The sequence below is a fragment of the Lepisma saccharinum genome, chromosome 3 (genome assembly GCF_977018435.1).
Source record: "Lepisma saccharinum chromosome 3, izLepSacc3.1, whole genome shotgun sequence".
In the NCBI taxonomy this organism is placed as follows: Eukaryota; Metazoa; Arthropoda; class Insecta; order Zygentoma; family Lepismatidae; genus Lepisma; species Lepisma saccharinum.
In genome coordinates this window covers 75,714,734-75,730,309 of record NC_139231.1, presented here as the reverse complement: position 1 = coordinate 75,730,309, position 15,576 = coordinate 75,714,734, and the positions used below count along the sequence as shown (strand labels likewise).

Genomic DNA, 15,576 nt, shown 5'->3' with positions numbered 1-15,576 from the left:
TAGCAAAAGCAATCCAGCTTCGACCTGAATAAATTGGTATATATTACCCTTGCTTACTTAACTGAAGCCAGTTCTCTTTTAATATGATTAATTTTTTCATCTGTTTTTGTTATTATTATTCCACTTAACTTGAAGATAGGGGCAATATTTATTTTATTATGGATTTCTACTGGTATAACTATATCTTATAGCTTTCGGTTGAGTTACATTTTCTCAAAAATGTAACTGTTACTTGTAACTAGTTACTTCCAAACACTGACCTACACTATAGCACCTGCAAATCAGGGAGCAACCAAATCTTGGATACATGTGCAGTAGTTAATGACTGAAAGGAAGCAACATTGGTCATTCCATGTCAAATCAACAAGATCCTCAACCTTACATTGTTTGATTCATTTGAAATTTGGCATATTGGAAGGGCCACCTGACATAGGAAAATATGCAAAGTTATAGATCCATATCTTTTGTGTTTTAGAGGGGTGCAAAATGTGTAATTTTGACCATTTTCTCAACATCTTGTTAATTTTATATTGTAATATTTCGGCAATCAGGACACCTATAGAAGTGATTCAGATGGCATTTCAAAGGTCTTGAAGGGCTCTTTCAGACAAGATATTGCATGCCTATGTCAGGGTTAAAAAAACAAAAAACAATTGAAGGTGGTGGAAAGAAAATTTTGGTAACCATTTTCACAAAAACGGGTCTTTTAATTTTTCAAAAAATTATATATGTCATACAGTATTACTCAATAACAGTTTGAACATTTAAAAATGGGACACCAATGGGATCAGGAGTTATGTTACATTTAGGTTAGCTCCAGTCCCATAGGCAACTCCAATATTAGTGCAAACATGGAAAGAGGGGAAAGTTGTGGAAATATGCGAGTTTCAAACTAAATTTCTTGAATTTTCATCATAGCATGCAGCATTCAGACTGTACACTGGTATGAGTCTCAATTTGGTAACCGAAAAATGGCATATGCTTGTCCCAAAATAATGTATACCATCGCAATACCGCACAATATTGGGTAAATTAAGAAACAATGATAATTACAGGCAAAGTAAGCACGTAAAAAAAAAAACATGAATGTGTGATACACACAGTTTGAAGTACGTATTGATTCTCATTTGTGCCTGTTAGCCTTGTTTAGTGGTCTGGGGAAGGGAGGAATATGCAAGTCACATGTTTACTTGTGAAGCTGTAGAAAGTTTAGAAGAACAAGAACTATGAAAAACTACTAATATCAACCATGCCCTCAAATGTGTTTCTAAGTTACGTAATAACTATGTCCAAACAAGCATTAAGTAATGCTGTTCTAAAGTAAGTCTCAGCCCTATGTGTAAGCTAGAAATTTTGTAGGCAACGATGCTTTCTGAAAATCTTGTCTGTACTAGTATTATGAAATTGAAGCATCTTTAAGGAGGTTCGAAGTTTTTTCGAGTCAACATTTTGTGATTGCTGAGCTTGAGATACCAAATATACTGTTTCAACTATTTTTGTTTGCAGCACTATCTGAATAATAATTTCAAAATTTTCTACTATACTCTTTTATGATAAAGTTTGTCATATTGATTATTTTTAGATTTCAATATTATTCTTGAAAGTGACTTCATAACACCAACATAAGCACAAAATAATAATCCGATTGATTGAAATTGAGAAGACCATCGGGTTGGGTAAAGTTTCTTAAGTGCATCTGAAACCAACAGTTGCCATAGTTTTCCAGCTTGACTGAATAAAATCTGGCATAATTTTACTCCTGGGTAAAACTGTCTTACTTCAGTAATTTCACATGCATCATTCAAAGCTAGATTTAAATTATGCATGTAAACGTATCTTGTGGTTTTCTCTATTGATGCAATTCTCTTTTTAATTCCAGTATAAATCCAGGAGATGTGAGCTGCACCATCATAACTTTGGCCACGGGCGTTTACTTAACAAAAGCCATTTTTCTTCTATCATGTTAATATTTTTTTTTCAAATCCACATGCACTTTGATCTTTGAGTTATTGCTTTGTAGGATTGGAGAGAAATGTGAGTGCTTTTTTAACAGATTATAATTGCAGGTACAGGGTAAAGAGAAAATATAAGAAAAAAAGTCCTCATTATTCAATACAAGATTAAATGGGTAAAAATATTCAAGAAAGTTATCGTAAAAAACCTGAGTAAATGTTGTACATGAGAAATGTGAGGTGCTCCTTTTTTGAGCCCAGGGCCCTGTACATAGCCAAGCAAAATTGTCTGGATGGATACCAAGCAACCTCTGTGTTTGGCTTTGAGAGCATTCTAAGTTTGAGGCTACTTTAGTTAGATACTTCTTGATCTTAATTCAAAGTCAATTTAATGCTGCAAAGAGTTTATTTTACTTGTAGTACATCCTCTGGTAGGAAACCAAGGTGGATTGTACAGAGTATAACTGATAACAGACTCCTTCAGTTCCTGGGAACAGCAAAGTTATAGCCACTTGTGTAAAATATCTTAAGATATACAATCAGCCACCAAGATAACAGCAGGCAAATTGTCTCTCGCTCTTTTTGTTCCTGTTTCGTCTTCATTCTATGTGGGTTTATGGAATGGAGTTGTACTTGTGTTGGAGCAAAGGATGTTCTCTGCTATTTGTGCTTTTTTGTTTCAATTTAATTCTTCAACAATAACTTGTGGAAAAAAGAATAAATTACCATGGTGATGGACAATTTGACTATTATGGGTCATTCCATGTCAAATCATCCAGAATTTTGTGAAAATGTCACCCACCATCTCCGATTTTGATGAAATTCGGTATACTTATAGAACTTTTAATGCTCATTACAAAAATGACAACTTTTTTGAGATTGGTCAAGGGGTTCAGGAATTACAAGTTTTTAAAAATCTCTGTGTACGCCACATGCGGCTCCACTTTGAATGACACGCATTAGGTTATAAATTATAGTATCTTCTCTCAGGTTTGCCGTAGAAACTTCAAGTTTCATTTGTTTTGCTCAGGATAGTGTAAGCTTTCATTTAAATAAGGTTTCAGATCAGTGTATCAATAATCATGTATTTTAGGTATAGTTTCATGTATTTTTTTAGAAAAATAAATGACTAACTTCAAGAGCAAATTTCGTGCAATGCTCCCTCTTCAATTTCCCCCAAATTTTATATACAGGTAGCTCAAAGTGGGTACTAATGTTTGATGGAAAAATTGGGATGGGCGGTTCAGAGACAGGGTGATAAAAAAATCATTTGCATTAAAAGTTAATCTTATTAAAAATGCTTATGTATTTAACACAAAGTCTGAAGTACAATATGTTTTGAGGTATAATATTCAAAATTTCTGTTCACTATCTGTGAAGGTAAGCATAGGTGTAACCTGGCGGGGGCAAAGGGAATCATTTCCCTCCTCCAAAATTTATAGATTAATTAAAACCTACAAATAATAATTGCAGTGGAACCCAGATTTCAAGTTCCTCGATTTTACATTTTCCTGCATTTTACATTCAATCTTGGTGCAATCTATTTGAAGATAATTCTAGAAATGAAATTTTCAGCTCACTTTATACTGAGTGGTAGTTGGTGGGTTACTAGGCAGTTACATCAAGCAACCATTTTCTTTCTTTCTTTTTTGTTCATTTACATGAATTACATTACATACATTACAAGTAACACTATAAAAATTCATTAAAATAAATGCACAAATAATTATATTAATATAAACATTTAACAATAAATTATGTATATTTCACTATGTTCATGCAGATGAATGAATTACAGTTGTCAAAACAAGTTAACCAAAGATGTAACCCCATCTCCCTCCCCCCCCCACCCAAAAAGAAAGGCATCTACTAACCTCTTTGTCTAAGATTGGCTTCAGCTGTGACAAAGCTGTCGTACAGGATAAAATACACATAGCTGTAATTAGCTTCAAAGAAACTCTTTGCCTCATCGATGTCCACATTGTCTGGAAAAAATATCCACAAAATATTAGATTAACAAGAAGAAATATGCATAAACAATACAAAAAATTGATTTATAATTATAATAGAACTTTGTGGTCTCACCTTCTAACAATCTTAAAATTATATTGTCAAATTGCCGGTTCCATTTCTTACATACTCTATAAAGCTATGAGAAAGTGCTACTGCCAGAGATAAATATGGAAACAATATTGAAGTACAGACATGAAGAGAAAGTAATATCAAATGCAGTAAGAGTGAATAATAACAACACAAATAAACTTTGGTGAATTTCTCAAACATGGAGTCCATTTCTTGCCACTTTACAGTAAAATGAAAGGGAGAAAGGGGTTGGAAATTCAGAAAGGAGGCATGGATATTTTGTAGAATATTGGGAAACTATTGAAACCTGCATATAACTAGGAATATTCCTATTTAGTTTCTGAAGGAAGCATGAAATGTAAGATTACACAGTCATATTTTAGTTTCGGTTACGGGTTACCAAAATTGTTGGGTCTGTGCTTGCCTTCACATGTCCCAATTCCCATGTGATAGCCCTGCACCCAACATTTTTATAAATAACCAAATTCGATTTGGGGTTATTTTACATCAACATAACGTTTTTAAAGTAAGAATCTATAAATTTTAAAATTGTTTTTAAAAAAATTCACTTGCTCTACATGAGGTCATAAACAAGTTCCAAGTGATTAAACATCGGCATATGATTGATTGATTGAGTTGGTGTTTTATGTCCACTATATGCACAGTAAGGCTAATTTGGACTGGACCTACAGTTTAAAGTGGGATCCGAACCACTATGTGCCTCCAGGCATATGAATTTCAAACATTAGGAGAATGGTGACAAAGGAGTGACAAGGCCAATTTTGTTCTGGCTTAGCAATTATTGAACAAAATGAATAAAACAACTAAAGGAAAATAAAGTTTGTCAGTTCATTTTTATTATGATAATTGAGTAATTAATTAGTATTTGAATCCAATTTCCTTTTTCAAAATTTTATCATTGCAGTTGATTCAAATTAACTATTATTTTTTAAAAAAATATCACCTTTTAGGAATATTACCCACAAACGCCCATTCCTAGATAAGGGAATGAAGAAACATCTACGTATAATTTAGCCATATTTCGAATTTATGTCCCCTGGCTTTATAACCACAACAGAGACCAGCAGAAGTTCTTATTATTCTGTATTTATTGTGTTAAAGGGGGGGGGCAGGACAGAGCCCATTGTCTTCCTGGCACCATCACTACCTCTCAACTCCTACCAGTAACTTGAATTAATGTAACCAGGGTGGTATTTCAAGTTGTGTAAGGAGGAATCGCCCTTCCAGATAACAACTTGTTGCATTTTTCTTTTTTTGCAGAGGGGAGGAAGCTCCAAATTACTCCTTAGAATTAGATACATTATAGCAATACAAGAATACAAGGTAGATAAATAGGTGACAGTATGGAGGGATAAATGTTAAAATTAAACTAAAAAAGGAAATAAATGTATTCAGTGGCGGCAATTGGGTGCAAACACTTGCGGGTAGGGGGGTGAGAGGGGCAAGGAGAGTTTATCTTGGTAGACGAGGCTTAGCATAAAGAAGCCATAGTGAAGAGGCGAAAAGTGGTAAAAAAAAAAAAAAAAAAGTGTTGGCAACTGTCCCCCTGATCGCCGCCACTGAAGGCGTTTATTCAAATTATTTTGTTTTCCACACAGCGAGGTAGAAGGGCGATATAAGTTGACCGATACAGAAAACTGGAAAAGATAAATTGCTATATTTGCTGCATCTTCCTCTATCATTGGAATATTTTCGGTCACTACACTGAGCGTAGTCTATGCTTTGTTGGAAATCCGCCTTTTGATTGCACTCCTACGCCACACATGCAATGTTCCGCCCACCTCTCGTGTTTCGGCACGGCCTTGGGCATCGCCGCCAAATGAGTTCCTTCACCGAGCGTTGGCTCCTCAGCAACGTGGCGGGTAAGCAACAACATTCCTCCTACGTTGCTTTGCGAGAGAAAAGGCCATATTTTTCACAGTTGAAGGTTCTCAAACGGTGCCCAATTCGATTGTTTCAATATTTTAAACAGGTGTCTGACTTGAGCTCAAGAGTGGGCCAAGCCATGTTCAGAAAAACGTCTGCCGCATCATGCCCGCCCAAAATTTTTAGATAAAAAATTTCGATCGTCAATACATGATAGCATAATCATTAATTAACATGAGCAATGTTCCTTATTAAATTTCCAATTTGTTGTTACACCTCCGCATAATTGGATATTTGGATTTTTAAAATACTAGGATGAAAACATAATATTATTCATTTGTTATGATTTCCATTCTAGCAGACGTAATTCTGTAATTTCACAAAGTAGTTAACAACTAACCTGTACATTGGCGGTACAGCTTGAACAAAACAAGAATAAACCTGTGGCACTAGTCGCACTTTCAACAGTGAGCGAGCGTAGGGAGCGTGAGCAATTTAATCAGATGCTTACATTGTTCCCGTGTACATGCGTTGACAAATTGTGCAGAACTGTCACAAAGGCACGAGAGAAGAAGCAAGAAGAGAACTAAGCAAAATCATTTGTAGTAGGGAAAATCATACATACGCCCAATTTGGAGAGAGAGATTGAGATAGTTGATTGATTTCTTGATTTGGTTTACGAGACTTCGCTTTTCTGCCATTTATGGCTATTCGCGAATGAGGATGACTGATGAAATTGATGAAGGGACACTCACAAAGAACACCCATGCCCAAGCGTGGATTCGAACCCGGGACCTCTGGCGTCGTAGCGTGCTGGGCTAACCACTCCGCCACGGAGGTCGGCGAGAAGGAGAGAAAGAATGGTGATAAAGAGTGACCAGAAACAAAAATAAGTGAGGAAGAGAAAGATAGTGAAACAGAAGAACTGCATACAGAAAAAAGAGCTAAGGAACGAGAAAGAAATATAGGAAGAAAACAGAGACAAATGGAAAGAAATGGGAGGAATAGAGCCAGAAAGAAGGAAAGGGCGTAAAATTGATGAGAATGTGATAGGGGAATTAAACAGAGAAAAAGAGAAAATGAATAAGAAAGAAAGAGAAGAGGAGAGAAATCAAAAAGAGAAAGGACAAATTAAAAAACAGAGATAAAGAAAAATCGAGGTAAAGAGGACAGAGATATAACCACAGAAGAAGACCCCAAATTAAAACATTTCGTCCACCCTTGTACCCTACCCGAACGAATTTCCCAACGATGCCATTGATGTGACTTACAGGTGAGACGAATGCATCTCCCACCCAAAAAAAACACTGATACCCATAATCGTCAGTGATGATGATGACAACTTCAAGTTCTATTGGAGAGGCCATTTCCTGTTGGAGCCAGGGAGAGATTCTGTTTCTACTCGTTACGTTGAAATATAATCAGATACAATTCTACTTTCCAGTCAAATGCACATTTTTTTGGTGAAAAAAAGAAGAAAACTTCGCACGCAAAAAGTAACAAGTTTGTGCTCTTTATTTTAATCTCCCGCCCTCTTTAATCATAAATCTATCAATCTCTTCAAACTATACTTCGCGTGCAGAATTTTCGCTCATGTTTGTTCTGAGGAAAGAAGCGCATTGATTTCTTTTTTCCAGTTATAGGATTTAGCTTCGTCCACTGCGGGCAAGAACTTGTACAAAGAACACCGACCGTTAGATTCTGAAAGATTCCACTTGGGCCTTCGTTGCTGGTTGAGCTTGTTAACTCGAGAGGTGTCTCTTCTTTTTCCCACAAAACAATACACGTCACGTGATCGTGGGAGTGAAACATAGATCCACACACGGAATTGTTCTGGGGAAAAGAAACCATGTGAATATTGCCCGCACCAATGTTGACTGAATCTTGAAGCTTCTCTCTCCCGTCTCCATATATGCAGTGATTCTCAACCATGGGTAAACAAAGTGTACGTTGCGATTTACGTCATTCAGTGACGTATTTAAAGGGTCCAAACCCCATCAACATGTTCGAAATATGTACCTGAGTATGACGTCGAAATGAGACGAGGCTTTGCACAAGTCTTGTCTCATGAATGAGAATTATCCATCTTGAGTTCTACATGCCTGTCTTGTTCTATATGTCAAAGCTCCACTTTCGTTGTTCGTCTTGTCTCGATAACTAACTGCACTCTCGTTCAACCCTCGACGTCTCAACTCCAGTCTCGTTCCCGAAAGGAAATTCTCGACCGCACCTCGAAATAATAGAATAAAAAAAGTCTTTTTGACATTTTTTTTGCACGTTAAACAACAGGTATAACACATCTATAGTGTGTTTGTTTAAGTCTATGCATAAACAGGCTAATCGAGACTGGGCCTACAGTTTAAAGTAGGATTCGAAGTACTGGTGCCTTCGCCTGGTATCGAACCCGGTGCCACTTGATTACAAAGCGAGGACGTTACGCCATCAGGGAGGCCTAAATGATTAAAGAGATTTTAAAACATGCATGTTGGAGTCAAGGTTGTTAAAGGTCCAGGAATACACAAATCCTAATGGGTTCTATTGGGTTCCGTAACAGAACCTTTTTTTTTTATCACAAAATTTAAATTCGGTTCAAGTTGCGTATTGTTTCATTTCAATACCGTATTTAAATTTATCCTGGAACAAAAAAAGTTTTCGGGACCGAATTGAAATACTTTAGAAAAGGTTCTTTACGGCCCATAAAACATTTACGCTTCCTGGATTTCTCTCCCGGACCGGAATTGAATTTATTTACAATTCCTGCGCCTTTAACAACCCTGATTGGAGCATCCATGCACTGGCGGGGACTCCAAACCCTCGCGGGCGAAATCGTGACTCGATAACTAAATTATCTCATGCCACCGTCTCGGTGACTTACAATTTATGAAATTAACTGCATTGGGGAACAACCCCTACACAAACACATACATTGACATTTCCCACAAAACCTTGATTTATAGTTATGTATTGCTCTGTACACTGTAAAAACGAAGTCAGTGTAAGCAAATAAATGCACGAGAATTGCGAAAACTTCTATTCGTTAATCTCGATAACATCAGTTGCGTAGGAAAGTTGTGTACGATTAAGCCATAGCATAAAAGTTGATTAATTGTAAACATACGATAAATATATATACGGACGAGATGAGTTAAGGACCAACCCTTTCGCACGCAACTACCTCTTACAAGTCACGTGGTTTTCTTTGAATTGACTTCATTCTTACGGTGGACGAAGAATAGGTATAAAATTTACCAATTATGCACGCTCTCCTGGGAATTCAATTTTTTTTATAAACCCCAGCTGTATTTTACATGAAGTCATACATCGCTAAGAGCACGTATCGGGTGCGTATTATATCTTCACGTGGCCACAACGATCCTGGGCGCCGAGTCTAGTCGTCCTCCCCTCCCCCCTCCCCGGAAGTCGATATTTCCCTTTCGGCCAAGTTCAACTTTTTCATCAATAGGTCTTCAGCAACATCCAAATTGACTTCCTGCATATTTTACACATGCAAACTTTTCAGAACATTAGAAAGGAAAGTCGATACTGACAATAGCATGGTTCCAACCTTCAACGAACCATTACTGTATATTTTTATTTCGTTCTCATTTTACGTTGTCTTTCTGTCCGTTCCTGTCTAATATTACACTGCACAGAGTGCCCATAAGTCTGGAACCAATGGACGTACTGTTTTCCGATTACGGGTGAGCTACGGCAAGGGGGAAAGACGGCAGAGCGAAGAGGCCCTGTGGAATGGGCACCGCGGTCACCTGACCTCAACCCATGGAGTTGGACACATGGGGAATTATTGAAATCGGAGGTGTACGCCGTGAAAATCCACGATCTGGATCATCTCCGGGAAAGAATGACCACTACGTATAACGATTGCTCTGACATATTGAATTATGACATTTGGAAGAGAAACGTCTTGAAACGTTCAAGGAAGCGTTTTGAACAGTGCTCAAAATGAGGGGGGGGATGCTATCCCCCCACAGATAGCAACAGTTTTTGCAAAGCATTCCACCATTTGTATCTTATCACAATGTTAAACCATATCCACCCTCAGCTAACCCGAAGGTTTGACCAAACATCCCCCAGCTAACATTTTCACGTCAGGCACCAAGGGGTCCGGGTTCGAATCCCGGCATGGGTGTTCTTTGTGATCGTTCTTTCATCACTCATCCTCGTCTTCACGATTAGCCAAAAGTGGCAGAAAATCGAAGTAAAATAAACCAAATCAATCAAACCACTTCAGGCGTTGGTTTTGAGACCGGTTGTGGGCATGCGAAGCACGTTTAGCAGTAAGGAAATGTGTTCATCAGTTTTTTTCATTGGATCCAGACTTGGTGGACACCCTGTATATTTCCGCATTGAATAATACAAACGTAAAGCATCAACATTATATACTTGCTACGAACGCTCAAATATAAGTAAAACTCTTTGCGCTCGACAGCATTCATACGAGAAGCAGTACAAAAGTTAACGAATTAAGAGAATCAATGACGTAATATATTTCAGCAAACACCACTCGATCGAAGGAAACCATGGACTGTGAAACGTCCATAAAAATAGAAACACGATTTCCGAACGAGGGAAACAGTCTGGCCTCGATGCTCTACGGAAATAGAACACAAAACAATCGAGAAACAATAAGGCGTGGGTTTATTATGCAGGCTAAACATCAGAAATATGTACATACATGCGTAGAAAAAAGTCATTGAAACATGTAAAACAAAACGTAACCATATTAAAATTTTCTCTATTCGTGTGCTATTACTTTTTAGATTCGAGTAGATTTCTCGGAAACTGTTAGGGCCACTGCCTCAACTGCTGACCTTCAGTCACTATTCCAAGAATCCACGGGATTATTTGAGAAATATAGCAGTAGTGACCAACAAAGTACACGCGAAACTTAATTTTTGTGGTGTGATTTGCAATGGTTGAGACAAGATTAGGTGAAACCAAGGCCAGAATCCGATAAATATTAGCAAATTTTGGAAGAAATCACATACATCTGCATTGCTCAAAGAAAAGAGCTATGACAAATGACTCATTATGTACAAATATGTACTCCAAAAGAAAGATGTGTAATATATCAAAAATATGTAAAAATATGAACTTGAAATTTAAGTATATCGTTACTAAAATTGTAATTCGCAAACTTCGTATTCTTGCTTGGCTGCATACAAAGAAAGAAATATGTAATTACATAAAATTCCGGACCCTAGTAATTAAAAACAATTGTGCAGTGGTGTGTTAGGTACACTGCAGGAGGATAAACATATATTTAGAAGGAAATCCAATTCGTTTCCTTTGAGGGAGATGAGCTTACAGTCATGGACACTTCTGGGCTGTAATGATCCCGTTGACTTTCAATGGAATCGCTGCAACCCAGAAGTGTCCATGACTGTATACGGTTAACATCAACTGGGAGAACATTAACATTATATGAAACGATGAAACGAATCTTCCATCTCTACACACTTTACTGTTCAACAGTTGGCTCTACTGAATTTCTTTCCACGTGTATTAGGTGTTTTCGCGTATTGCAAAAACATCTGCTTTTTTTTTTATGGAATTAATATGAAATCAACATTTATTGGATCTTCTTGGATTGTTGTTTTAAGTCCACTTTATGCACAGCAAGGCATAATCGGGACTGGACCTACAATTTAGAGTGGGATCCGAACCACTATGTGCCTCCACCGGGTATCGAACCCGGGACACCTTGATTACAAGGCGACGACGTTACCACTGCGCCATCGACGAGGCCATTTGGATATTCTCGTGAAAGGATTTACTGTAGGAAGGACGAAGCGGGAAACCGTGCAACAAGATGTAGATTATCTCAGCCTATGACTCTTGCACAAAATTTATAATTATATTAGTCTTTTCGGTAGCAATAACAGATACTTAATATATTTTAATAGGGTAGGAGTTAGGGTTCTCACTGCACATTATAGGACGGCGCTAACACATATAGGGTGTGGAAGTAGCCCCCCCCCCCATGTTCAGAATTTCGGCCATTTTTTTTTGGAGGTGATGTCATCAGCACCACGCTCCGGCCACCTTTACTCGCCCGTATTGCCTCCAGGTACCAATTTATTAGAGGCTGGGTGAACCCCATAGCGGCTCCATGTAGGGACAATGCTTGAAAATTTCCCCACCCCTCGGGAACTGAATCAAAATCTCCCGCATAGCAGTCATGTGCCGACCGACTGGACCACCGAGGCTCTCCAAAGATTTTAAGTATTTGTTGATGATCTGGAAACATGCTGTCAGTCTAGAATAGTCAGGGAATGAGAATACAATTATCGTTGGCAGAAATTAAAAACTTGCTTGTATTGCGACGGATGCTTGGGTCTACTTGGGGGAGGGGGTACCCCCTCTCCCAGTTAATTCGCACCCTTGTCGATATCCCGATAATGCTACAGTTTTCCTCCCTTAACGACTCTTATTCGCAGCAAAATTAGATAAATAACATTAACACATGCCAGTTTCTTAGTATCTACATCATATTATTATGTAGTATAAAAATACAATAACTTTGTTTTGGAATCTATTTGCGTGATTCAAACTACAAAAATCCTGTTGCATACATATCGATCTCCAATTGTTTTAAAGGACTCGCTGCTTAGCAACGATACGGCACACTGTCATTTGAATTTCCTCTGCATGTAACAATTAACACTGAAAAGTTGGCAGAAACAATGGACAATTACAGGAAAGACTAATGGGAAAAAATATTATTCAATTCAACCAATTATACCTAAAGAACCTTGGTATCAAGACATTAACCTTTCAAGAAACTCTTTAACAAGTCTTCTTAGATGTCGGCTAAATTACACCCTAGCCCCTAAAAACCTGTACACTAGGAAGATTGTTCAATCCCCAATCTGTCAGTGTGGTGCTACTGAAGAAACACCTGATCATATTATATTTGAATGTCATCTTAATGCAACTAGGCGTGATTATTTCTTTGGAGACCTAAAAGAAGCAGGATATAATGTCCCATACGCCTTGTCAACACTTTTGAGGAACCCAACGAAGAAAATAATATATGTACGTACTTAACAACTATATTGTGAGAGAAAATATTATATTATAAAATTAGGAAATTGTAAAATTATGAAATTGTAAAATAATGAAATTTTAAAATTATAAAATGTAAAACAAATGTAACTGGTGCATAGCAGCAAAGCTACAACCAAATATACATTTATAAACATTTATATAAAAAAAACAATTAACATTATGTTCACTGTGTATAATCAGCGACCGAACTCATTTTGTCTACAGAAATTCTGATATTTCCAGGCATTTTCAAATAAATTTACAGACAATTGCGTACTGTTTTAGCTTTAACTCTATATCCTGCGCGTTTTTAAATCAAAGGCTGTGCCGCGAACATATACAAAACAGGCATACGTATGAAATATTTTAATGGTGTTATTTACTAGCTTTAGAGAACTGTAAAAGTGTAATACAAACTGAAGTAGTAATTTATTACAATGAGAACGGACGTATGCAAAACAAGCATGTGCATTTCATGGGGTGACCCAAAAGTTAACTTCACTTCCACGTAGTACACCCCGGTAACTGCAATGTTGCAGGCCAACGAGGCTCTGGCGCCTGGAATCACAGCCGGTATAATCCTCTGTGGGTTTTGGGCTGTGTCGTCCATGTATATTTGTGATGTTCCTACCTCTTATCATCATCATTCATCCCCATCGTCGCTATTAGCCAAAAGTGGCAGAAATGCAACATTCAACTGAATCAAATCAGACCAAATGTGCCTTACATATTTTAGTAATGTTATTTATTAACATTGTAATTCAATGAGGAAGTATAGGATTGTTTATTTTTGCACAATTATTGTTCAATACGGGAAGGAATCACAAACACCCGTAATTCTTGGTCCACAGAAAGAAGTCGTTCTCATTTATTATTTTTATGTTGGTGAATTCGGAGAATCCCTGTCCACGAAAGTTGTTACGACCTTACTTATTTTGTAACTTTGAGATTCCGTGTTAAAAGAAAATTTGATATAGTGTTACCTCAAGTCATTGTTAATGTCCGTGATACTACATGTTGTGACGCAAATATGAACGCGCCAATCAAGGCGTTGTTGAACTAATGTATTCACCTTTCTGTAACTATCTAATGAAGACAGCTCGCTTAAGACAACGGGCATTTATTATGATGTAAATATAGATTTTCCAATCAAAGATTATCCATGTTTGATGAACTAACCTAATTGTAATTAAATAATGGCGGAACATTTAAATTTGTATATTTCCAAAATGTAATATTTTATCAACGTTAAAGAAATAATTGTTAACTCAAATGAATATGTAAACTTTCTTTGTAAATTATTAATTGCCAAACTATGTATTTTTCAAATATCTTTCTGTTGTAATTTAGAGTATTGTAATAAGAAATTACCTAAAGACAGGTGTTCGAGGCTGGAATTTTGGGTATAAATACGAAGGAGTTTGGTCCGTAAGGAGGTCTGTTCTGGTGTCAGTCTAGGAAGAAGTGAATAGGTGCAAGCCGCTCTTCTGTAAAACCTAGACTGGCCAAATAGGAACGGTCTAATCTAGGAAGAAGTGAATAGGTGTATACCGCTCTTCTGTAAAACCTAGGTTAGCCGAATGGGATATAAGTTCCAATTTAGGAAGAAGTGAATAGGTGCAAGCCGCTCTTCTGTAAAACCTAAATTGGCAATCTCGGGTGATAACTCCAAGTCTAGGAAGAAGTGAATAGGTGTATGCCGCTCTTCTGTAAAACCTAGGTTTGGGCCACCCTAGTTTGACCTTTCCAGTAAGTTTGAAATTATCTATTAACAATTGATCTCCAAGTTCCAGTTATGAATTACCTAACCACTGGCTGTAAGTATTTAAGCAGTAAATAAACATTTCATTAAAACTTCACGACGTTGGTTGGATTTGTTCTGCACCTACCCTGAAGATAGGTTTCAGTGTAGACCCTTAGAGCTTCAATGCTCGCGGCTATAGGAGTAAAGGGTGAGGAAAGTTACTAGGAACGTAACAAAGTAGAGTACAGAAAACTGCAGCAGCGTAGATAGGGTATGTCTTGATAAGAATGAGAACTCTCCTTTGCTAAATTTCAAAATTGAAGTACTGTTTTTTCCCGAAATTTGAGTTTCAAAGTTCGATCAGCCTGAACTTCAACCAACTCTACTGCTTCTTGTAATGGTAGTGTTTCATTTATTCTGCAGTAACGACAAAGGGATTGCGGATCGATCATATTCGTTCACAATGAGGGAGGGAAAGTATTGTTGCATTTTATCCTCCAAAACCGAAAAATGTTATAAAATCATACTAGAATCAATATTCGGATCAGTTAGTATCAGCTGAGAGAGGAAACATTTCAAGCAGGGTTGTTAAAGGTCAGGAACCCATAAATTCTAATGGGTCCCGTTGCAGGACCGGAATCTTATTCTCGCACAATTTAAATTCGTTTCAAGTTGCGTATTGTTTCATTTAAAAAAGGTTCCTGGACTGTATTTTAATTGTTCCTGAAACGTATTTAAATTGATGCTTGAAAAAATGTTCCTGGACCCAATTTAAATTCTTCCGGAAAAAAAAGGCTCCTGGACCGAATTGAAATTCATTGTAAAAAAAGGGTTCCTGGA

The 15,576-nt window shown here is 37.2% G+C and overlaps 1 protein-coding gene across 8 annotated transcripts in view; it reads right to left on the bottom strand.

Annotated features, from left to right (window-relative positions):
* LOC145985162 (ral GTPase-activating protein subunit alpha-1) overlaps positions 1-15,576 on the bottom strand; it is a 201,986-nt gene that overhangs the window by 136,892 nt on the left and 49,518 nt on the right. For all 8 annotated transcript variants that reach the window (XM_083118842.1, XM_083118847.1, XM_083118845.1 and 5 more), the window contains exon 2: positions 3,827-3,937. In XM_083118842.1, the coding sequence (XP_082974968.1) occupies positions 3,827-3,937 (111 nt within the window). The remainder of the gene's footprint in view (positions 1-3,826; positions 3,938-15,576) is intronic.